This window comes from Heliangelus exortis, chromosome 4, assembly GCF_036169615.1.
Source record: "Heliangelus exortis chromosome 4, bHelExo1.hap1, whole genome shotgun sequence".
In the NCBI taxonomy this organism is placed as follows: Eukaryota; Metazoa; Chordata; class Aves; order Apodiformes; family Trochilidae; genus Heliangelus; species Heliangelus exortis.
The window spans coordinates 6,640,809-6,666,495 of record NC_092425.1 but is presented as its reverse complement, the minus strand read 5'-3'; the positions used below and the strand labels follow the sequence as shown (position 1 = coordinate 6,666,495).

Below are 25,687 nucleotides of genomic sequence, written 5' to 3'. Positions count from 1 at the left end.
AATGGCTCTCTTTATGCACATACACAAAGATGACATACACCTGTCTAAATATAACCTGACAGTGAAGAGTTCTTCCATAAGGGGAAATGTATCTTTTCTTTCTAATTTACCATAATGACTTATTCACACCACTGGAGGTAGGGGTACATTAGCCTCCCTACTATAAAAGTCAGCAAGGTGTTATATAGTAAGACATGGCTGCATTTTTTTTTTCTCTTTAGAAAAGAAAAAGAGGACCTCTGAATCCCACCATTTTTTTGTCTTCCCCATAAAGACAAACATTTTCAGGAATTACAGCTTTATACCCTGCTGACATTGATTAAAAGTCTTGAAAGGGATGAAAGTGCTTGTGCAAGCCACACTGAAGCAGCTTGGGAAAGCTCAGAGCAAATGGCCATGCTGTACCATAGGGTAGTTCAGAGATGGCGGCCAGCACAGTACACACCTATGTAGCACTCATGCAAGAATTTGAATTTATTTCTTTTTTTTTCTATTCATTACATAGTAGTGTCACTTTTCTCTCATCATGACTGTTTCAATCAAAAGTAGCCTGCCACACAGAATATAAATTCCTGGCCTCTTTGTGAGAGAACTCAAAGCATTTTATCATCTGGATACAGAGATACTGATTAGTTACAGCAATGGAGAGCTGAGGCTCAATAGAGAAGTACTGCAGAGCAACAGGATGAAGGAAGAGCAGAGAGATACATGTGAGGATTTTGGCTCAGGTTGTTGTGCTAAGCAAACGAGAAAGGAAGTTTCAATGCACCAGCAAAACAGAGAAGACATCATTTTTGAGAATGGATGGGGTACAGAAAAGACTAATTGTCAGCATATGTCAGAATCACACTAAAATCCTTATTTTTTACTTCTTGCTCTTACTCATCACAAAGGCAGAAACATGGTGTGAACAGGTGCAGGCAGAACAGACTGAGCTGATCTTCATGAGGCTGCAGCATATATGAAATTTGCACAGGCACTTCATAGATCCAGGGTACCTTTTTCTGTTGAAGGTCACCCCAGGTTCAAAAAGAGGCACAACCTATAGATGTAGAAAGACATGCACCCACCATTTCTGACAATAAGAAGCCAAAAGCTGGTCTGCTTTATCAAGTTTACTCTTTGAAAATGCCAGCTTTACCCCAAACCCTTTTCTTTTCATTTGCATTGCCCCACATGCTACTGCCAAGATTCTCTAGACAAATGCTGAGCATGAGAGAGATGCATCAGAGAGATGGAGGACTTGGTGGGGAAAGCAGGGGGGAGAGGGCTCTGTTATGAGACCTTCTAATTCTTCATTGCTCAACTTCCTAAACCTCAGACAGTGGCATCTTAACCCTTAGAGAAGAAGAGTGTGGTATCCAGGGTGGTGAGAACTCTATCAACCCACTCCTCCATTCTACAAACAATTCTACAAAACGATTCTACAAATATTCTACAATACAGATGTACTGTAAGTTTTTCTGCAGCTACAATACATCCCAGCCCCCCGAGGTGTCACAGTGGCACTTACCCTGCATGCAGAGCCCATCAGTGCAGTTCTTAGACTGCAGGACCAGCCCCTCACAGTCCTTGCCCCCATTCTTCGGTGCCGGTGCCGTGCACTCCCTCCGGCGCCAGTGGGTGCACTCCGTGCCGCAGGTGGACCACTTGCTCCAGGATGTCCACTTTCCATCCACTGAGACAAGAAAGGACATGGCTTATTAAGGGGTCCAGAGAAGTGAGATGGAGCAAAAGCAATGCATGTCTCAACACCAGCCAGCCTGCAAGTCCTGGCCAAACCCATTAAGGCAGAAGGATCATCCATCTGCCCTTCCTATAGTCCTGCTTCTGGCCGGTAAATGTCTATTCATTCCTTCTCTCCTTTCTCTCTGCCCTGGCCTCATTTCTGCTCTTTTCCCTCCTTTTTGTGAAGTTAACTGTGCTCAAAGTGTACAAGAAAATAAACAGGTAAGGAATCTGTGATGTTTTTTGTTTTTTGGTTTTTTTTTTGCGTTTTTTTTAACACCGATTAAACTTTGCTAGAAATTCTTCTTCAGTAGGCAGGCATTTAATGATAAACGTTTTCTGTTAAAGGAAATATCTACAGCCACTGCTATATTTCCACATGAGCAGAATCAGGAATGAGTTTGGCACCTTTCAAAATCCTACAAATTATTTTCAAAAGCACCAAATTGAACGGCCAAAGAACAAACAATGAAATTTTTCAAGTGACACAGCCTAAGCTAGGAGTCTGTCACTTCAAATAGTGACCAGAGATAAAATTTCAGCTTTTAAGTATCACCCACATTATGACCTGCACCTGGATTGCCAAACTTAACAAGCTGAAGACAACTCTAGAAACACTGATTTGATTGACTGAAAAATAGGACAGAAGGCAAAATTTCTGTCATGGAGAAGCCACCCTGCGTGGCCTGAAGAAATTTTGTATTTTTCAGAAGTGTCCATTTAAGCTCTTTTTAAACGTATGCACACATCATTCCCTCCAGCATAAAAGTCTTTGTATTTGAAGTCACGTAAACACCTGCCTTAAATTTAACATCCACACCCCAGATGCCCCACTTGCTTTGACAGCTGGACTGAACAGACACTGCAAATATATTTATAACTTTCTATATTCAAATTCCACTCCTTTTGCAGAGCTTTCAGCCTTTATCTTCTAAAATGGAGACTCTGATTGTTCCCCAAATCCTCTCGATTGTGAGAATTGAGCCACCAGTGCAAGCTGTGTGCAAAAATGGGTCTGAATCCTCTACTGCTTGATAAAACGTGCTCACTATTTGATTTACTTATGTAATTTGATCGCGTATTCGTTCATGGAAATGTTGGATTTATTAATAAAGAGGAGGAAGCTTTCATAACTAACAGTCAGACAAAAAAATATTGATCTAGGGCTACTGTTCATACTGAACCTGGGCAAAGGGTAGTGCAAGCTATTTTCTGGACACTCTGCCCCTCACAGAAGGCACCGCCGTTGAGCGGGGCAGGATTGGTGCAGGTCCTCGTGCGCTTCTGAAAGCCTCTCCCGCATCGGCTGTTACACACCGACCACTCAGTCCAGGTAGACCATCCTCCATTCACTGGGAAGCAAGAGAGAAAGAGTAGGATTGCATGTTCACAAGGGATGGCTGGGAAAAGCAGAAGTATCACTGAACAGACCCAAACCCCTGTCTCCAACGCGGGTGCACGGACAGCGCGCCACGAAGCCATGGGACAAGTCAAAGAACTGGTGACAGTGAGTGAAAAACACCATCTTATCAATATTAGAGCTGGCAGGTGACATGCCTTAACCTGAAACCTTAACCATGCCTAACACATCACTAAGCACCTGGTGGCACATGTAAGCCAAAATCTCTGTGGATTCAGACAGTACTAGCAGCTCTGCCAGACAGAAACCTGAGCTCTGAAAGCTGCACCGTTTTCCAAAGGGAGGTAACCTGCATTCTTTCATGTTCTCAGATGTACACATCAACTATATATACTGACAGACTCCCATGCCAAGCCTAAGAATTGATAATTTTCTTTCCCTTTCTTTCACAGGTGATTTCAGCATTCCATGGCAACTTCACTTATCCCTCTGTGAACACAGATAGTGCACATGAATGTCCAAGCATGTCCACAACAGAAATTTAAGCTGCTCAGAGTTAACCACCACTAAATGCACCTTAATTCTGGACTTCGGAAATAAATTTATCTTTGGGAAGACATTTATGCTGACTCTCTTTCTCACCCACCTCTGTTTCTGGGGTAGATGAAGGGATGAAGAAAGAGCTGTGCTGCTCTGTGTAATAATGTCATTGCCAGGGTATGGACAGCCATAAAAAAACCATTCTCCTACATATATGTCTCTTGACTTCACTGTTGAAAAAAATTTCTGTATATGTATGAGGAAGAGTTGCAGTATGCCTACATCTTTCTGTTTCTGCATTCATCACAGTTACAAAACACAGTGCTCTTGCATAGTCCACCCCTCAATATCACAAACACTGCTAATCAACTCAATTCAGCCAGTTTTCTATAAAAACTGAACTAAAAGGCCCTCATTGTAACTTCAGGGAACCAACTGCTTACAATTAAATCTAACTGCTACCCTGAATATGAAATGAATATCAGGGATAATCATAGGGATTTTTTTCCCTACTTGTCTATCCTATAATTAAGCTGATTGTAAGGAACACCAGGACAGTCAGCTGGCACATTGTCAGAGCAGGTTTTGTTCTGGTGGGTACCCCTGTCTGGGATGCATTGAGGCAGTAACTTTGCAGGGGCAATGGCTTGCACTGGTGGGACAGAGCTGCAGGGCAACAATGCCTGGAAGAGACCTCAGAAGGGCATCTCATCCAACCTCTCCCCAGCCAAAACACAGCTTCAACATTAGATCAGAACTGTGGATGCAGATATGGAATAATTTCTGAAAGGCAGCACTAAGAACATGAAAGTGTTGGGAAGCAATACCTTGGAAGCTCCTGCTTAGGAAGTTCCCAAATGGCTCCTCGCTGCCTCCAGCTGGACTAGGAGCAACCACCTCCTCTTCAAGGAGGTGTTGGGGTAGATCCCTGTTCCTCCTTTAACACCATTGTCAATAAGCAGCAAGTCAAACCATCACACCTGATCAAATTTCTGCGTATTTTTGTTAATGAACCTTGACTGCACACAGGCAAGCCAACAGGCAGCACAGATGGACCAGCCAGGACACTGACCACAGTCAGATTGCCACACAGGCACCTTACATCCTCCTCTTGCCCTACTGCTTGTCTTGAGTGAGTGCCCATCCACGTGCAGCAAGGTAAGGTATCACTTACCATAGACAATCACTGTTGCTGTGGTGCTTTTCCTTTTGGCCACAATGTTTTTGGCAACACAGGTGTAATTGGCCGTGTCTGAAAGCCGGGCTTGCTTGATGATGAGGTTGTGATCGATGGTGATGTAAAAGTTTCTGTCTTCCACAGGATCAATCACCTCTTCATTCTTCAGCCACTCCACCTGGGGGTTCCAAAGGGCCAGAGTCAGTCAGCAGTCACACCACAATGGGCACAGTATCTGGGATTATATAGGTCACCCCAGAGAGTGTTACCAGTGGAAGGCACTTCAAAAAGGACTCCCTTGGTGCAGCTGAAGTAAAAATACCATGGCAGAAACATGGGAGAACACTCTTCACACCTACCCTTTCCTTCAGGTCCCCCTCCTTCCCACCACTCCACACAGCAGCTGTCTTGCCTTGTCTTGAAAGCATCTTCACATTTTGAAAGGCTGCCAGCTACTGTACAGAGGCAAACAGCTGGTTTATGCTCTTAGAGTCTGAGGCAAGGGATGAAGAAGGGATGATCACAAACAGAGAAGTGCCTTACAACATCAGAAACTCTAAAACAGCAGAGATCTCACCCATTCTTTTTGTACATCTTATCTAACCAGCAGCTAACAGCACAGCAACCTTGTATCTACCTGCCCTGGGTCTAACACAGTGAGGCTCTCTACCAGAGTAGATCACACTGATAAATTACAAACATCCCAATGTTTTTAAGTCTACAAGCACTCACAGGTACATGCATGTTATTGCTTTGCTGAAGTCAGGATTAAAAAAATAGAGATAGTTAGCAATGAAATAGAGAACCACAAAGACATCACTGCTTATTTTTCTCTTATCATTACGTAAGCTATACATTATTTTAATACTGTGTAATTTCCTTGGTTACACAGAAAAATATTTTCATATGCAATTTTTAATCTAGACAATGCTCTCTTTATTGCTTTCCTTAAGAAACACCTTATTATATCCCAACTGACTGCTGTGAGCCACCCTAATATGATTTGGCTGCAAATCTAATAGCTTGTTTTCATTTGAACCAAGTGTGCTCTGAAGGACACAAGCAGGGCCCTGGGTGGATCAAAGCTGGGCCTTCATGTCACTGGATCACTTCAGCTTGTGCCCAGGATTTAATTAAAGGAAGAAAAACATAAGGACAACCAACCCTCTGGACCTATGAGGTGCTCACTGCCAAGACCTGGTCTCACAAACCCCACATTTTCAGAGACCTTTGAGGAACTGCAAGACCATCAGTGTGCCCCAAAACCAACAGATGACCTTCTCCCCCTCCTGAGACAGCTGTACAGACCATCCCAAGCCATGGGGAAAAAAACCTGATGGCCAATGCTGAACAGTGTTAAACACAGAAGCCTCAATTCATGCCCAAATGCAGCCAGTCCAATGCTGCAAGTCCAGCACTGGCAGATGTGGGCTTGGACTCAAGCTGCTCCCCAAATTTAGCAGCTCCATCCCCCCTACTCCAGTTGGGGTGGATGAACAAGGGGGGTGAGTTTCTCCCAAAGACATAAACCTAGTGAATATAAAGCCACTGCCCCATGAAAGCTCAATTTAAACTCTCTTCTCCCCCAGCAGATCAACACAGTATGTTGTAGCCTCTCAACTAGTGACACTTTATAGCTTAAAACTGGGGGTGCAAAAAGGGCTGTGGAAATGGGAACATGTGTCTGCAAGGAAGAGGGCAGGAAGAAAAAAATAAACAAACCATAAAATTTTGGAGGCCGTTGTTTCTGTCACCAAAACATTCATGTTGTATCATGGAAGATACAAGCTTCTACTCAATAACCTGTTTTTCCTTGCCATGATGACTAAAATTGTTCGTCTTCCATTCTTGAATCCCAGATAGGTACCAGGTATAACCAAGACAGACAGATTCCTGTTCAGCCATCTGCAACATTCAGCTCCTTCCTCACCTGCAGATCAAACGGGCATTCGGCCCAAACTGTATAACAAATCAGAACCTTACTTCCACCCCAGTGGCAGGCTTCCACTTAACCCCTGCCTCTCACACAAACAAAATGTCTTTCTTGAGTTTTCATATCATTATTTACTTCTGGGATGGAGTACAGCCTGGAGACAGGACTCCAAAAAGATGCTACAGCTGAGCACCACCCTCAAATCCACTTGTACTTCTCCTGTGCTCTGCACATTGAAGACATCAGAACATCAGGCCCAGTCCAAAATGTTCCTGGCATGCCCATCCAAGCACATAAACCAGCACCTTTTAACACTATACAAAGCTCCATGCTCAAGCAAGAAGTTTGGGGTTTTTTTTTTCAGTACTCTAACACTTTCTCCACAAAAAAAAAAAAAAAAAAAAAAAAAAGCACATACATATTCAGGGTCTCAGCTGACTGGACAAAATTAAAGCTATGAGCATTAAATTCCCTTTCATCCCTGCAAAAACACTGAAGATGGTATAAACACAGGAGTTGCCAATATCAGAAAAAAAGGATACTATGTATAATTCAGTATACTGCATCTGCTCTTAGCCAAATCCCTTAGGGAAAAGATCCTTTTCACCTAATGGTTCACAGAATTTGCTAACAATAAAATGTTAAATTTGCAGAACAACAGGATGTGTTGTTTTCTGAAAAATCTGTTTTGCCAGTACTCTGTGTTCATGTCTGAACCTCATCTCTCACAAGATAACTATAACATTTCTAACTAAGTCATCTTCTGGCATCCAAGTTTTTATGATGTCAAGATGTTCATGTAGGAAAATCTGAAATCCCCAGTTCTGAAGGGAAGAACTGATGGATGATTTGGCAAGAGACAGGAGTCTCCTTCCATATATGTTTCATCCATCTGTAGAGCAACACAAAAGGGAGCACACCCCTCTAGCAGATCTGTTGTCTCCCTCAGTCCCTGTAGAATTGATAACTAATTAAACACACCACAACATGTAAGCAAGAATTTTGTTGGTACTTTTTGTCCGTCACTAATGGCCTCACTTTTTCTGGTGCAGGTGACTACAGTGCTCAGCACTCCCAAACCTCAGTTTTTAGGTAACCAGCACAGCTGGGAGTGGCTTTTTTCTGTCACTTAGGAAGAGATAAGGTGTCACATACAGAAGAGAACAGAACAAAATGGAATGAGAGCGTGTGATTTATAAATGACAAGTATGCAAACTGTTATTACAGAAGGTGAAAGCAACAATCTTTTTTTGATGCCCTGTCATTCCCCAAGGTGCAGGCCCCTTGCTGAAGCAGGTTGCTAGGCCAGTCAATGCAGAAACTTATCCTGAATTTAATTCTGCTGCCCAAATAATGGTGACTGGTGCCCTAGGGAAACCAGCAGCCTCAGAATCAGGCTGGCTGATGAGGCACCAGAAATTCATGTGCCAGAGACCTGCACCCCTCTGGGCCAGCAGACAGAAAGGCAGCAGGACACCCATGGGCATTTCAGAGTGCCTGTCCTCAGGGTCACAGCAAATCACACCCTTGTGGATCCATTTTCAGCTCTCTGGAGAAGACCTTTCTAGAGTAGATGTTTTCTCTTACCTAAATATTGAGGATGTATATTTACTGGCAATTGTCATGATTCTTGAACAGATACCTAGCTCTATTTATTCAATTAAATCAGGGACATCCCTCCAACTGTTATTAATAAATGTACGTTATTAATAAATATATGTAGAAAAAGCCTAGGCATCATTTTTTCATTTTCATCATATAAATAATTTAATTGATAACAACACTGACATGAAGGATGGGGTAAGCGTTTCCTCATGGAAATGAAAGCCATGGAAAATTGTGGCTTTTTACACACCAGCCTCCTGGAACAAAGCAGTTATGAAATTCCCATTTCTTTTTTTTTTAGTTTTCCACTCGAGAAGGTATTTGTTTTTATGTGCTTGCAAACTGAGTAGCAAGAGGAGGCCCATTTGTAAAGGTGTGAGTAGAGTGAATGAAATCCTTACTCACAGTGACTGCAGATGCTGAGAAGGTGGAGCACACCCAAAGTCAGCCAGTTTTTGGTCAGAGATCCTTGGCCCTCTGGATGTAATTCTCACAGCTCCAGCCAGCTGTGCTGGATCTACACATCCAGTGATACTAATATGCTGGTAAGACATCCACAAGACTGGAGCCATCCCTGTGACCAGCTGAGGAGGAAAGACAGGATCCAAGGTGGCTGGATGGAGCTACATACCTTGTAGCATCTTTTCTGTCATCCCACTCCCCAGGGAGAGACAGATGTGTTGTTTCTAATTATTGGCTGATTGGTATCGAGAGATACATTAACATAATTGGCACATTTGTTCTAATTAACAGAGGGAACCTGCCACAGGCCACCCAACTTGAAAAGCAAGAACCATCAGCAAGCAAAGAAGAGCCACAATTGCTGCCCTGGCTGTCCCTTGAAGATGCAGCCCTACTGAAGATGCTGCTGCAGGATGTTTCCAGCAGCAGCCTGGGATAAGGCTGATCATGCAGAGACCAAGATTTACAAATCTGGGCCAGGCTTCTGTGCATAAATTAACAGAGGGAACATAAATCACACAGACGATTACGAACATAGGAAAACCTATTACAGAAGCTAATTGCTGACACAAATTTAGCCATACCAAGTTACTAGCATTACTAGGCACTTAAATCTCTTGGCACACTGTATGCCTGACTGATTTAGAAACTGGCAGAGCAGAGGCACATCCACTTCAAGAGAAACCCAAGAATGGAAAAAGAATACAAGCTCATCTAGATCCTTGCCTCCTGATTGCATGAGCTGTTCCTTACACATCTTGCAATCTCAAGAGGAAAGTCAGCAGGGTGTGAGTCCTGGGCCCTGGTTTCTCATTGCAGCCTCCACACCCACCTACTCTAAAGTTATCCCCATCCAGAGCACCTGTCAAACCAGCAAGTCTTCAGGCAATGCCCTTTGGTATCCAGGAGTGCAATTCTCCAGAAGATAAAAGATGGAAATGGATGAGAGCAGACAGAGATCTGCCTCAATATATTCTGGGAGGTGAGATCATTGCACCCCAGCCTGGCCAACCTGGCAGGATTGCCTTCCCTCTGGTCCCCCAGCAGCACTGGTGTTCCAGCTGGTGTTCTCCATAGCCATCCCCACCAGTTCCAGTGGCACCACTCACCTTGTCACAGTCCCCACTGAGCTCACATTGCCTCAAAGAGCCACAGGGACATCACAGCTCCCCTGGAATTGTGACAGCAAACACACATCCTACACCACATTTATAGTAAGGGCACACACATGTGCCAGTAGAAATAAAACATTTGTGAAGCTCACTACTGATTTGGACACAGTACAAGGTGTCCAAATGAGGCTGAGAAAACTTGAGCAGCTTTCATATGGGCTATTGAGCCAGAAGGCATTTCAGGCACCTTGAGACTTGAGTGCCTTTTTCAAGAATGTTACTTGATTTTTTGGATTTGGTTTCAAATGTACACTTTCATGCCAGCAGCTGCCAGAAGAAGATGTTGTCCTCCATGCACTACTTGTTGGAAATATATTTTGTAAGCCTTTAAGGTTAAAAAACCATGGAAAAGAAAAAAAAAAAAGAGCTGTCTCCAAAGAGGCTGAAATTACAGCTATGAGAGACTGCAAAACAGATATTGAAAATGAGACAGCAAATGCAAACCACTGTGACATTTCCTTCAGTTGTTGCTACTGTGCTTTTGCTGCCAATAAGGGGAATTTGTGTTCCTGCTGTGAAAATGCTTCCTTAATTGCAATATATCCACTTTTCTGCTTGAGCACTAAAATCTACAAAGGGTGTACATCCAGCTGCTGGATGTCTCTGGCTCTATAACAGCTTTGCTTTATGCACAATGGGGAAGTGAAACCTCACAGAAGAAACTTCAAAGGCCAAGGTAGGCTGCATGGCTTAGGTGATAGCAGATAGAGAACTTTGTTTCACAGAGACTCCAATTCAAATGCAGATCACAGCATAATTAACTGAAAACTCCAGTGGCTGCCATATGGCCATCAGGATTTGCTGAGCTCAGTTTCCAGCTTGACTGAGGGGTTCAGAATTGAGGTCCCCCCATTTCAGTCGATGTTTTTGGCACAACGTGGGCACGTGGACTTCCTGATCCCCAAAGCAACTGGGAAGGGGCTGTTTGGAAATGGCTTTAAACATGTTACCAGTGTGACATCTGTGGCTCTTTGGAGGGATGGATGGATGGATGGATGGATGGATGGATGGCACACTCTTCCCAGCACAGAGCTATGTGCATTCCAGGAACATTAAGTTCAGGCAAGAAACAGGATGTTAGGGGGAGGGAGGGAAGGCTGGGTTGCAGTCCTTTAGGTCAACCCCTTTCCTGTTCTCTTTGTAATTGGCACTGTGCCTGCTGTCAAGCAGACAAATTCTACCAGTTTTTAAGTGTGTAGGATTTCATCCAGATTGCATTTTTCAGTGAAAGAAAAGCATCGATTCTAGAAGAACATGGAAATTCCAAAGTAAAATCCAGCAAAACCTAATCAGATAACTTCTCAGTGACATCTGACGTGTGTTCTGCAGACCACATTTTGGAAACAGCTCCATTATAAAACCTGGAAGCACTGCAATCCAGCACTTACATCTAAGGTGAGCACTGCATGAGAAGAAATTGCTGCCAGAGGAAGTGACCAAGGAAATGCTATAACTGGATGATTGAGGGTGCTGCTACGAACTGGGTGCTCTGCAAACCTCTGCTAGAGGTAACTCTTGTACTCTAGGCACTCTGAGGCATGTTGAGTATACAAAACAAAAATCAGTCACTGTCAAAATAGAATCTCATGGATTCATTTTTTAGTCTTGCAGAATAGCATCTCCTGGAGGAGAAGCTATCTTAGCTAAGGGGAAATCTGGGAGAGATGCTCTTCTACCTCACAAAAAATGCAGCCAAAAAGCTGTCCCCTACACTACATCTCTTCCAAAAATACATCAGGCAAAATGCTGCACTTTCTGAGTACAGAATGAAGAAGAGAGGTAGTTTGTGTAGCATCTCAGAGCAACCTGTGCAGCAAAAAGCAAGCTGCAGAGAGGAAAAGCTAGTGGGGTTCATGTCACTGCTCTAGTAGAAAACCTTCCACTGTAGTATTTTATGAAGGAACTAGAAACTCTGAGCATCCAGTCCCACAGTTCACCCCTGCCTGAGGCCAGATCCAATCATATACCAACCTGATTCACTGCTCTCACATAATCATCAATAGACCTTCTCCAGAAAGGAAAAAACATAGGGGTAGATGCCACACAAAATTCAAGTTCCAAAGATCTCAGTCCTGCAAGAAGAGCTGTGCATCTCACCATGGGTTTCTACACTGTGGAAATCAACTGGTAGGCAATATGAAAAAAAAAAAAAAAAAAGGCTACCTAATAAGCTAATAGTCAGTATATTTCCCAGGGAAGCATGAGATCCAAATACAAGCCTGTCCTCAAGCAGGGGTTTATAACCTACCTCTATCACTTCTCAAAAGAGTGCCACGAACTTCCATCACTAGACTGGGATGTAAAAAGGATGTAAATAGAAAAAGAAAAATATGGGATTGGACACAATAAAAGGAAGCCTTAGCCTTTTGGAGAAGGACAAGCCTGAACTGCCAGATCTTACCTGGTGACTCTTTAGGGCAAAATAAATGAGTGGCCCTCATTCATTTTAGGCTGCCCTCCCCTTGCACACAGAACCAACCCCCTCCCTGCCCTACCTCCTACTGACAGCCAAAGGCAGTTCTGCTGCATGGTGCAAGGCACTGTAAAGGACAGTGCCACTTCCCAGCTAATCAGTATTTGTGGCTACAGACTCTTCTACTCCCCGCTCTTGGATCCTACTTTCCTGCCAGGAATATAAAACATGGGCTTGGTGACACACACCTGCATGGAAATGCATACACATGAACTCCCAATTAAGGGATAACTGCTGCAAAACACAAGCAGCCCTCATGAAACAAAGCAAACAGCAGTCATATTAATTAGCAATCAGATGGAGCAGCCACCTGATGCTACCCATCTGAAGAAGTCCCCAGCTCCCACCAGCTTTTGCCCATGCAAGAGCAGCTGAATAAAGTCTGTGTCACACTCATCTTGACTTGGCTAAACTGTGTTTTCTCCCTCTTGACTCAGGGATGCTTTCCCCCTTGCTCTAGTTCCTAATTAAGGCCACGCATGTGGATAGAGCACATCCAGTTTTAAATCCAACTGGGTCACCAAACTGTTTGTTCCACTATGGTCTGTAATTAAAATACTCTGTGGAACACCTTGATAATAATTAAAGAAGCAATTATCCTCCTGTTAAAGTTGCTGCAAATCATGCATTTCAATGCAAAAGTTCATCTGGCAGCTTATGGCATATTAACCAATCTTGCATCTCATTGATGTTTTGGTTTCTAATCTATCAGAGTGAGCTAATCTGATCTGACTAGATGTCTCTAACTATATTTTATTATTATGCTACCATGCTTTCATCCTTCAAAGAACAAATTAAATGAGCTAAGGGGTTAATTGCTAATAACTGCCACTACTGCTGCAGCGTCACAGAATGGGATCCCTCCTGCCTTCTCAGTTTAGGTTTGAAAAAATGCACACAGAAAAGAGAGAGGAATTGAAATGGACATTTCCATTGACACTGGAGTGTCTGGCTGCCACTGACCATCTCCAGCTCCTGCTGAGCCTGCAGGGTCAGGCTGCCTGTCTCATTACCTCCTCCTGTTTCTCCCCATTGAGGAAAAGAAAGCAGGGAGGTAAGGAAGAATGATGTTTGGGGTTTATGTCCATTCTTTTTTTTTTTTTTTTCTTTGATTTTCCACAGCAGGATCATCTGAGTTTGGCCCTTCACACCCCAGCTATGTGTGGAACCCAAGGTGTAAAAATGCCTACACTGACCCTTTCTGCTGCTTGCCTGGGCCATGCATTAGAAGAGACAAAACATTTCCTGGGGTGTTCCATAACTGGCTATAAAACTGGGAGGGGGGAGCACTGACACTGGTTGTGTGTATATGGCCACCTTAAAGTTGCTCTGGTTGTGCCAGAGACCAAGCAGCCCCTTGGTTCCTTACTTCGTCTCAACCCAACAAGTAAGACATACTTTGATTTGACCTCAGGCCATGAAGCTGGTGTATTTTAACACACTTTCTTCTATTTGTATCTTTGGAGTTGTTTTTTTTTCCAGTGGCTGTGACCTGAGTCTACTCTAATGCTTGTTGTGTCCTACTGGATCTGAGGGACTGGTAAGTGCTGCCCTAAAAGCTTTGCCTGCCCATCTCTGCCTTTGCCCTTCTTGCTCTCTGGAGCAGCTGAATGCTGCTATGTGTTTCATTTTTTCAGTAAGACCTGCTCTAGCACTGATCCATAAGAGCCTGGCAGTTAATTGCAACTAAATATGCTGGGAATTACAGGACTAAATTCCCCAGCTACTGAAAAGAGGACAGAATGTACTCTAAGTGTGGCTGTTCCCACTTTGAAATACTTGGAAAAAACACAAAATGAATGGGGGCAATAAAATAAAAGAGAAAAAGCAAGGCAAAGATGCAGGGATTATGGACTCAGCATTAAATTACACTGAATGTGTATTTTGTACAATTTCACAGTATATTTTTTCTTCCTCTGTTTTGGTGTTAAATCGAATGACCACTTCAGAAGTCAGGAAGTGGGGAAAAAAAAAATCAAAACAAAACACAGTGCCCAGAGTGGGAAGAGTGAGGTACATGCTCACCAAAGCCTTTGGAAACGCTGCTCACAGCTGCAGCGTGTGCACTACCCTGCTCTACTTGGAATCAAAGCAGTCTTTTACCAAGATGGAAAAGAGGCTCAAGTTGCTGCCTGCCTTCTCCCAAGTCCTTTCTCACAGAGTTACCTGCACTATAGTATCACAAATTTCTCTGAACAAATAAACTAAGTCTTAAACAAAGAATTCAATTCATCTCTAAATTAAAATAATCATGTAATCCTTCAACCCACCAAGTTACCTTTCATCTTTCCATTTTTTAAAAAATTTATCTTACCAGCTTCAGCAAGTGGCTGTAATAAAGTGTCACATTAAGGTATTCATATTCATTAGTTTTCAGGTCTTTGTTCTTTTAATAGTGTTGGAAAGAATCTACAAAGAGGCTGTATTAGGCAACTGTCCAATCTGGGTGTTTGATCTCCTCCTGGCTTCAGAAGTCAGAAGAGGGAAAAAACGAACATTGAGAATGGTTCTTTTGAATGTCAGATGGGGAGTATATGATTTCTGAGCCTGCCAAGTGTTAATTGGTGTCTGCCCTGACCATGGTACAAGTCAGACTCAGAGCCAGTTAATGTACAGTCATGAATCTCAGCTATTGACAGCACGGGCCAGTGTCCTAGAAGGCAGGAAAAAGTGCAGTTATTATTAGAGCAGCTCACAGAGGATCTTTTCAGAGTTCACTTCCATGCATCCTGTTAAATCTGTATAGGTCCCAGCTGCCTGACCAGTCATTATGTACCTTCCCTAGGGAATAACTGGACTGGCTGATAAAATTTTAGAGGTGCTTGTAACAAAACATTAAAACAAACTGCTTGTCAGCATCAACCTCTGTTTCTAGCAAAGGTAATGAAGTCCCCCAGTACTAACAGCACCTCCAGAACAACAAACCCCATTGCCATCACTCTTAGAGCACAACAGCAAATTGATTTGATGCAAAGAAGCATCAGAAAGGGAAACAAAAAAATTGATGCTAAGCTCCTGAGGAAAGCCAAATGATTAATATTACAGCTGCTAGCAAGCTGGCTCTGCAGACCTAAATGCTCTTAACAGTTCTGGGGATCTTAACGGGGCCTATGGGAAAAAGAAAATTAGAAAAATCTTCCATGCTAATTATTCCTTCTGCTGTTTGTGGACACATTTCTGCAATCCCGATTAAATGTAAACTTGGGTCAGATGGGGAGGTAACACTTTAAGCTTCATCTCCTGAGAAAGCAGTCATCAGCACTGAGTGACAACCACTTTGCTACTTAGCCATGACAGTCTAAGTTATGCTAATGCAAATTGGCAACAGTTTCTTCTGTGTGTGACACAGGAAAACCAAGGAGAATTCAGATAAGGGAATTACTGTCATTAGAATAATTTTTTTCCCTTAACAGCTGTGGCGGATTTAGGATTCTAAAGGCCCTCCTGTGACTCAGAGACCCCCTTCCTGTGAGCATAAGTGTGAAGCTGGAGCCACCACTGCATTTAGGGAAGCTCCTGCTAATGGGGACACATGTGGCACAGATTTTGCTGAGGGGTAGGCTCACTCCTGCCAGATGGAGGGCAGGCTACTCAATCCAGGTTGACATAAATGCCAGTAGGAAAACCAGATAAACTCTTGAAGATGGAGGATTAAGCAGACACATCCCCTACTTGCCCCCACCTTATGCTGCTTGATCTGGGAGCTTGTATGGACCACAGTACATCCTCTTATGCTGAGCTGGCTGGTGAACACATAAACATGTGCACAAACACATATAAGAGACTTACAGTCTGGCCAACAAAAAATTAAAACACCTTTGAAAGATGCCTCTCAGGTTAAGTGAAATGTTTTTTCTTGAAAAGGATAAAGAAACATAGAAGGCTGCTGCTATTAATGCTCCAGATGTTTGTCAACCGTGATTTTTGAAAAGGAAGAAAAAACCTGAAACTGAATGGCCTGAAGCTCTGCCCAACAAGGCACCACAACCCAAAGCAATTAATCAGGTCCTGATCACTTTTGTCTAGCAGGAGCAGCCAGTAAGGACTCCTTTACCACCCATTCATCATGCCATGCCCTAACTCATTGCACCATTAGGTACTGATCAGGCCTTGCTTAGGATGTCCTGGTGCCAGGACACTGCTGTTGTTGCTCACCTCAGCTACTGGGATGCCTTCAGGGGGACGACACTGCAGCAGGACCTCTTGCTCCAGGGACACTTCTTTCCCCAAGGGCTCCTGTTCAAAAGTTTTCCGGAGATCTGGGGAGTAAAACGGAGAAGAAAAAGAATAAGTAGTATTAGCAGCTGGTAATTTAAATTACAGTTGATTGCCATACTGCATATGATGTGAGAAATCTTTCTAAATAGCATTTCTGCTCCCTGGATAGTGGAAGCATTTAAAAAAATCTGGGACATGTTTCCATTTCATTCCAGCATTAGATGACCAAAGATTTCATAGTGAACTTATTATTTATATTGTAGTAGAGCATGTGAGCCCAGCAAGGAGTCAAGATGTCAATGGGGAAGGTCATGTCCAGACATAGAACAAAAAGCAAAAGTACCTTCTTCAAATTCTTTACATTTGGTCAACTAGGTACAAAATAAAGTTGAGGAAAATTAAATAAACCTGTAAAACTAAAGCACATAAGCTGATTGCCTTAAACTCAAGGATGAAAGTGTTCACACTGTGATTTAATACACTTTAGTTTATAGGCATTAACTTCACAGCTTTAGCTAATTTGTCTTCACTTTAGCATCAAGCCTGTAACAATAAACAGATAATGCTAATAATAAATGTAAGGTGGAGGTGAACCCTGCACAGGAACACAGAAATGTGTCTGGCAGAGAGGTCACTGAATGCACTTCCAAGCATTGGACCAGCTCATCATACGGGACAGCTGTGTATTCTGACTTTTGTACACTTCTGTATTAGCTTTGCATTGGTGGTAAAAGACTTGTCTTAAAAAAAAAAAAACCCAAGAAAAAAAAGCCCAATAAAACGACTCCACTTTAACCTCTGTATTATCAGCAACTGGAATTGTTTGGTAGGAACAGCCCCCTTTTCCCTGGGAACCTTTTCAGTGGGGATGCAGCAGGTGAGAAGAACCCTGCAGGACCTTGGTCCCCTGGAGATGCTTGAATGGCCTCGTTGGATTTCAGCAGGTCAATCATCCACACACTAAAAATACACTAAATAAAGGCCTTAACATAATAGACAGTAATGTTCTCAAATGTGTCATTAGACACTATTGAGTAAATTATACTCATTTTTTTGGGGGGAAAAAAAGTACATAATTGTGTATTTACAAGAGTAGTAGCTGTTACACACTATTCTCTTGGGCTCCTTCCCCTGTGTTCCCAGCTTTATCTCACTAGAACTACCCACCACCTCCTGCCACAGTCATTCCAACTACAAATAGTTCTACCTACCTAACCAAGCATAAGGTTCACTGGTTTAAACAAATTACCAAGGTGCTTTTTTGAGTGGTGAAGCAGAGAGCCTGTGTAAACAACTTTGTAACCTGCTGTAACTATCAGGAAATAACCTGCTGAGACAGGGCTGGGTTTTTAAATTACTTTTTATTTTCTATGGCCTTTGCAATATGATTTCTGTGGATAAGAAAGGGCTCCTTCAAATTCTTTAATCTTCCACTGCCTTTGCCATTTAGCAATTATAGTCATCCTGGCAACTATACAATGTTCACCAGGATTGGGTCAGCTTGCAAATGTACTGAAGGACTTTGGATCTTTTCCAAACACAGTATTTTCAATAACATTTTTCACTTCATCAAAATATCATTTAAGCTACAATTGCTTGCAAGTAAGGACAGAAGGGATACATTTTTCCCAGAGAATGGTAAAGATGAATAAAAATACATCCCCTTTAAAAGGGAAAAAAAAAAAAAAAAAGTAGTTTCTAACAGTCTTCAGAAAATACACCTGAAAAATCAAAACAATAAAACATTTGATCCATTCTGGGTCAGGACCTCTTTGTCTGTGAAGCAGCAGTGTGAATTATTAAAGCTTGGGGTCAGCAGCAGCCCTGCTAATGCAATGGGGAGAGAGAGACTTCACCACTCTCACCTTCAGTCAGCAGAGACACAAGAGAAAGAAAGTTGCACTTTCTTTCCTTTATTATTTTGGTAATTTAGAATAATCCCTAATTGGCTGTGTTAGCAATACTCTCTTCCCCCTTTTGCAGGTAATATTGCTGCCACACCTCATCTCTTTTGGAGCAGAGAGAGCCCTAGTGCAAAGTGATGCTGCAGCACCCATCTCATGTTTCTCACCAGCTCTGTCACAAACTTCACCCAGATGCAGCTGAATATCCCCCCACCAGGCTCAGGGGACATCCTGCACCCCCACCAGACATTTTCCCTTGCCTCTGACTTCTCTCCAATGGTGTATTCATAAAAAGAAACCACGAAGAATTAAAATTCTGGTCTGACACCTTGAGCCAGGTTCTCTTTTCTTTACAAAAATATAGTCTTAGTAAATTCAGAGGGGGCTCCTGTGGCATATATTGCAGCATATTTAAAACATACTTAAGATGAGACTTTCCTCTAAGACTCCTGAAATACTTCTGAACAACCCTCTCTGGTAAGGACAGATGGCTGCATTCAGAGCTCTGTTGAAATGAGAGAACTTCCACAAGCATAAAACTGAAACAGTATAATAGGGAATCAGAATTTCAGTGTGTACACCATATTGTTAGCTTTATTCCTGAATCACTGTGCTTTCTGGGAAGAAGGGCATTAGATCTTCATTTTTATGCAATGCTAAATGACTTCCTTTTATGTTTAATGCATTTTTTAGCTTACAATCCATTCAGCAGTTGCATTATTGCCTGCTAAAGGTAACAGTTTCTGAAGGAACTTATGGCATTTCCCCACTTTTTTTCCTCCCTGTTAACTTCTAAGAAAGAGCAAAGAATGACCTTTTTTTTTTTTATTTTATTTTTTTTTTCTATTTTTTAAAATCAAATGAATTTTATCTCTTTGCTGTTCTGGGTTTTACTGTGATGGCTGGGAGAGTAAAACTAAGGGTATCTTCTATCATTTCTGAGAAATACGATAAGAGGCAGACCAGATGCCTTCAAGGCAGTGCTAATGCAAGGGTGACTAATGAATGAGCAGGAAAAACAGACACTTGTCAGCCAGGAATAAGATGTAAACCAGAAATGAACAGAACAATGCAGCATTACTGTCAGGGAAAGATGGATTTCTGCCCTTGGTAGATCTTAAAGACTCTGTGCTGCTTCTAGTAACTTCAACATCAACTTTTCTTCTATAAAATTCAAAGCATGAGTAAGCTTTAAGAGCACAAGAAAAACCACATTAATTTCTATCCAACTTTCATATCAACTTTGCTCACTGAGACAAGTATTCTTGGTGTGGGCTTTCTGAGAAATAAGGTTTTTAAGAATGTGAGAAGACCCTCATAAGACATATATGTTTCTGACTAAAGGATAGCTTGTTTTATATAATTAAGTATATATAGCCATTCACACAAAGCCAAATGTGCCATAAGCAAAAGTGCAATTAAAATACTAGAAAATGGCTTGGTATTATTTTAAGCATTATTAGAAAATTAATAGGTAGCCAAGTTCTCCGCTTCCAGTCTACCTCCTCCTATTGGGAGTGTTCTCAAGAGACAAGGTTCAAAACTGCTTTAATAATTTTACCTAGCCTAATAAGAAATACCCAAACAGAAAAATAATTGTGGAAAAGAGTGGTGAAATGCCACTCATGTTCTGCAAAATGAAAGAGGAGCCACATGCTTGTGAAAATACATTTCACTGCATTTACTCCCAAACTTGGATGGCTGATGCTGTGTAAGAGAAATACGACTAATATTGTGAAACTGGCCTGTTCCTTTGCCACCATTTTCCATGCTGCAGGTGAAGCTAAAAGATGTCTTTTTCTGGGAGAAAATAAATAAATAAATAAATAAATAAATAAATAAATAAATAAAGCATTGTAGACTGAACTGCAATTCTAAATGTAGGAAACCATGTGCTATTAAGAGTATTTTCAGGAATACCTTGGCCTTCTTTTCTGTTCACAGCTGAGCTGATGCCATCTGTGTGGGGATCTATCACACTGCTTGTAAGTAATGGGAAGGTTAGGTACAAAAACATTATATATTTTTTTTTCATTTTGTTTTTGTGTGCTTCCAGTTCTCTGTTGTTAACAAGATGAAACCAGCTTTCCACTGAGACAGTCACAGGAGTGCCAGCAGCCTGTAACCCAGGGGATTCCTCTGAAATCTCTATCTATTGCTGGGATGGCCTCTTGCCCTGGGGAGTCCCCAGCTGGATCAGCCTCAGGCTGGGTGTTGATCAAAGTCTCCTGCTGCTCATGGGATGCAACTGCAGCTGGACAGGGCTGTGCTTTCAGCCCAACCAAGCACCAACTGAGAATGGGGGAGACAAATCAATACTGTGAAACCCTGGTTTTAGCCTCCAGACACAACTCTGTTACTCTTGCCTTCTTTGGAGGGGCTATTTCACATCTGGCCAGCCCTAAAGACAAATGCTGCAGTAACTTGAGGCTTCCCCTCACATCTTCTCAGGCTGGAGAGGAACAACAGAGACAGTGGAGCTTCTTCCCCCTTTTCAAAGATGCCTCAGAACCTGACAGCTTGGGCTGAGCCCTCCAGCAGCCCAGGAGTGAGGTCTGGGAATTCCATCCCATGCCACCAAGAAGCAGCATCAAAGCCAAGCAGCTGATGGGGACTGTAGCAGACTTCGAGGAAGGAGACAACATCTGTGGACCTGAGGTATGGAATGAGGTGAGGAACACCCTTTGTTTGTCAGGCTACAGTCTGCAAGATGCTTTGCCTCAGCCAAGGATTTTCTCTCCTTTTTCATTCCCTACATATTTACAGCCTGAGAGAACAGGAGGTGCACACCTCCCAGCTCCTCATCCAGCTGGGGGTGACACTGCACCCTGATAACTCCTCAGAGATTCACTACCCACTTGTCTGAAAAAAAAAACAACCTATTTTCCCCTCCCTCTTCATTTCTAAGCTAGTTTGGTCAGATGCTGGTAAACAAAACATTCTTTTGCAATGCAATTTCTGTGTGGGCTATGCTTTGATACAACAGTAAAAAACGCCAAGAGAGGAAACTGTACCAAGAGTTCACTGAGCAGATGGCTTCTCAGGTATACACAGATTGCACCCTTTTCTCATATTTTTACTTGAGAGCTTGATATTTGTTGTTTTTCTTTGTAATTTTATCCTGCATACTAACTTATAAGGCTAATTCTATTCACTATTTTATTTGACGATTGAAGATGAAATCCAAAGTTCTTGTTTTCTAATATATCTAAACGTAAAGTTCAAATAATCAAACCTCAACAGGTACCTTATTAGATGACAAATATGTTAAAAGTGCTAAAGACAGACATTAGAAACATCAGGTGTATGTTCATTCATAGGGAGAATTGAATGTGCATCACACTGAAAGACTAAAACAAAAAATAATTTGCATAACAGGGTATTATGTTGTTGCTGCTCTTCTGAAACACTAACCAGACTCACATAGCTGTCTGGTTACTACAAAAATACACACAAAATCTTGTTAAGTTCATTGGCTATGTCTGTATTTCACCATCAGGCACTAAGCAGGCTCTACAGAAAGATGATAATTTCATAGGCGTGACAGTGTAGGCAGGATATTCCTAAGGCTCCTACTGAGGGATTAAATTCATATAAATTCAGAAAGGGGTTTTCTTTTGCTTTTTAAACAATGCTAGCAGTAAAGTCAAGCCCATCTTAATTTATTAAGTCTTAGCTCTAAAGTAGAAAGCAATGTGATTTGTATTTACCACTGTTGCAACTGCACCCTAAAGTCTGGGACTCGGTCATGCTTTTTAATTTGTTAAGCTATACAGAAACTTGCCTGTCAGGAGCAAAAGCAGAGTGGTTGTATCAGATATGTTAAATGCTAAGTTAATTCTCTGCTGTCCTTGCTGTGATCTGCCATCCTTTCTTCAGTTCAAGACCACACACCTCAGTTATCCCTTTATTAACTACAAGCAGCAGGTATCAATGAGTAACAACTTAAATGACACACATATTTCTGTACTATTAAGGAATTAAAGTTCTATATATCTGCTAACCCTCACACTCATTTATCAAAGTGCACAAAACCACATTTTTTACCTTCTTTTTTAACACTGCATATCCTGGACATCCTTTCCTATTAAAATTTTCAAGTGATGTCCTTCCCAGTGCTTTCTTCTTATCTTGACACCCACCCAACTTATATCTATCTACTGCAATGAACTCTAAAGCTTTGATGGCTGCAGGGATGTGTCCTCACACTGTTGCTTGGATTATGTGTGTGAAGAGAAAAAGGCATTGCAGAAATGTAACACAGAGCATGGGTCCCCATACTAAAAGGTGAGATAACTGTGTCAGTAAAGAACCTGTGATTTGGGTTTTTTTCTGTATCTGTTTCTTTGTATGACTGCACATCCCCTCTAAATACAGATAAACTATCAGATAAATTAGTCTGCTTTTCTTTACTGCATTTATCTTATCAGTATACACTATCTGACACGTATATATTAGCCACATTCCTTTGGATATATCTCTGGGGGAAACAGTGCTTTTAGATAAGTACACAGGAAGCTGGTCTCAAATTATACAAAATATTAACAAACACAGTTCTTCACCACATCAGGGTGCTTGAAAATAGGTGTTTTTTCACACTCTGATTTTAAGATAATGAATAAAGGAAAAGAAGTAGCTATCCACATTCATTGCAGCAAAAAAGATTGGCTAAGAGAAATTAAAGAGAAAGCTGCTGTTTTCTTAGAGGTTTTCAACAAATTCAAAAGCTGGCAGCAGATTTAGGGCTTATATTCTTACTACATTTTCTCAAGGACAGCATGGGTTAAGACCATGAAGTCAGTGAAGCTACAGCAACACCAAACTGGAGCAAATGAAAACTGAGGTTGCTCTATGCACATGGGCTCAAAGCAATTTCTCTTAGCTACCACTTTATTATCTGATCTAAAAATTAGGTCAAATCCTGAAGCTATTGTTTAGGCTTTATCAGATGCACTTTCCAGTGGGTTTAACTTGGTTACAGAGGCTCAGACCTCATTCATCCCTTTAACAGGAGTTTTACCCTGTTAGGTTTTATATGTTCAGTGACATCAGCCAGGTTACATAAAATTCACATTAAAACTTTATATTGGGCTTGGGTTTTTTTCAGCCAAAGGTAAAGCTCCTTCCTCTCTCCCTCCTTCCACAAAAGTAACATTTCTTTAATTGAGCAGAAAAACTGTACCAAAATGTATTAATGACTCGTAGTGCTCCTGACAGGATGTGCCTGGAATAAATAAGAAATGTGTGAATAAACAGAAGATGAATTTTAGCACTGTCATAGGCTAATATCTCAGAAAAAAATATTGTATCTTTCCAGCTTCACCAAGATATACATTAGGTGTCTCTACTTTGTTGGCTACTGAGATTCTAAGAATGGAAAAGAGAAAACTAATCCCAACAAATCTTGTTTAGGAGGATGAAATGCTCAGCTCTGTTCTCATGGGGAGGCCTGTGCCTCAGGAAGATAAACTCCATGAGACAGGAATAAAGCTCCTTTTCAGAAACAAACTGCACAGAAGGGAGTGATTTTCTAACATACTTGTGGTCTAGGAGTGCAATGGCAAGATGCTCTTCAACACCCTGAACACTTAAAGAAGCCAGGAAGTTGGATTCTCTAAGACTTTTCCTGTTTATATAGCATGGGCAGCCTTTGAAAACCAGCAGCATCTTCACTCCACGTTTATAGATTTCTCCCTTCCTGAATAACTGAAGCTCTTGGCCAAAGAGATGTTGCAATTGATTTTCACAGAGAACTTCCATTGACTACGTTGTTATGTACTTTCTGACACATGCCTGACCCTGCACCAAACAAATACAAGCCACTTTTCCAGGATGCACATTTTTCACACTTTCAAATTACTTTTCAGTTAATCCAATTACACGCTCAGTGAGCAGAGATGTTGCATGCTTTTTTCTTTTTTTGTTCATTTTAATGGAGTGCAGCTCCAGCCCTTGAGAGGACACCATCATTCCAGAATAAGACTTGTGGGCATAAGGGAGAAAAGAGAGAAGGAAGAGAATGAGAAAAGGAAGAGAAGAAGAAGAGAAGAAGACAAATTTTCTTAATGTGATGGGTATGGCTAGCTATGCTACAGTTGTACCTGTTGAGATAAAATCGCCAGGTTCAGGCATTAAAATAAATTATAATATAACTTAAGCAGAGTGCTATACATGCCCCATTTACTCCTAACCTTTCCCACAGTTCTCAGTGCTCACTTTTTGTACCAATTAAAAGTGTAGACTTTCTGGGTGACAAATATGCAGCTATAGATGCAGTTGTAGAGATGGGCTCTACTGTCTCTCTTCAATTTTGCATATCCTTGATTTTCTGAATGAATAAATAATGCATGTACCTTACCTTGCATCCCAGCCTCATGACACATTGTCTAATCACTAGAAGACTTACCAGCTGTATTTAAATTTTATTATGAAACAACTATTATATTGCTAGTACAGATTCACTCCTCTGAGGTCAAGACCATGAATACAGACAAGTATTGTTACATATGAGGCCACAGTTTTAATAGTGATCTTGTCAAATTATTTCACAAAGTGAGGCATTTACCCCACATCATCTGTCTAAGTTCCTACAAAATAAAATGGTCCTGAGTTACCTGAGAAATTTATAGAAATGTGTGATGTTGGAAATGGACAATTTTGCAGAGAACATGCTTTTGCTGCTGTTTGAAAACCTGCAGTTTGAAGGTTTAACACTTCAACCCTTAATCCCCCAGAGTTTAAGTGATTTGCCTGTGTCACAGCTGCCCAAGAACTCCAAATTCAGGAACAGGAGGTTAAAAAATCTTCAGTAAAATACAAAGCCCCATTTGAGTTCCAGGCACATAAAACTCACTGGAATTTATTTAATTAGACTTCAAAAAAACCACCCCAGGACTCTAGAAAAATCAATGAGCTGATTGTTCCTGTCTCCAAAATATGGTAAGAAAAAGAAGGAAACTCTGTATTATAGATGCCTTCAATAGAAATTTGGACATCTGGGAAGGAACATTATTGATATAAAATAACACACACATGACTGTATTGAATGCACACACATTCAACAATTATGTACTATACAGGAAATAAATGTGTAGATATGGCAGTACACAGAAGTT

The 25,687-nt window shown here is 41.6% G+C and overlaps 1 protein-coding gene across 2 annotated transcripts in view; it reads right to left on the bottom strand.

Moving 5' to 3' along the window:
* UNC5C (unc-5 netrin receptor C) overlaps positions 1 to 25,687 on the bottom strand; it is a 244,602-nt gene that overhangs the window by 40,405 nt on the left and 178,510 nt on the right. For both annotated transcript variants that reach the window (XM_071742799.1, XM_071742798.1), the window contains exons 4-7: positions 16,606 to 16,709; positions 4,803 to 4,983; positions 2,913 to 3,080; positions 1,514 to 1,678 (exon numbers count right to left, since the gene is read on the bottom strand). In XM_071742799.1, coding sequence (XP_071598900.1) covers positions 1,514 to 1,678; positions 2,913 to 3,080; positions 4,803 to 4,983; positions 16,606 to 16,709 — 618 coding nt within the window. The remainder of the gene's footprint in view (positions 1 to 1,513; positions 1,679 to 2,912; positions 3,081 to 4,802; positions 4,984 to 16,605; positions 16,710 to 25,687) is intronic.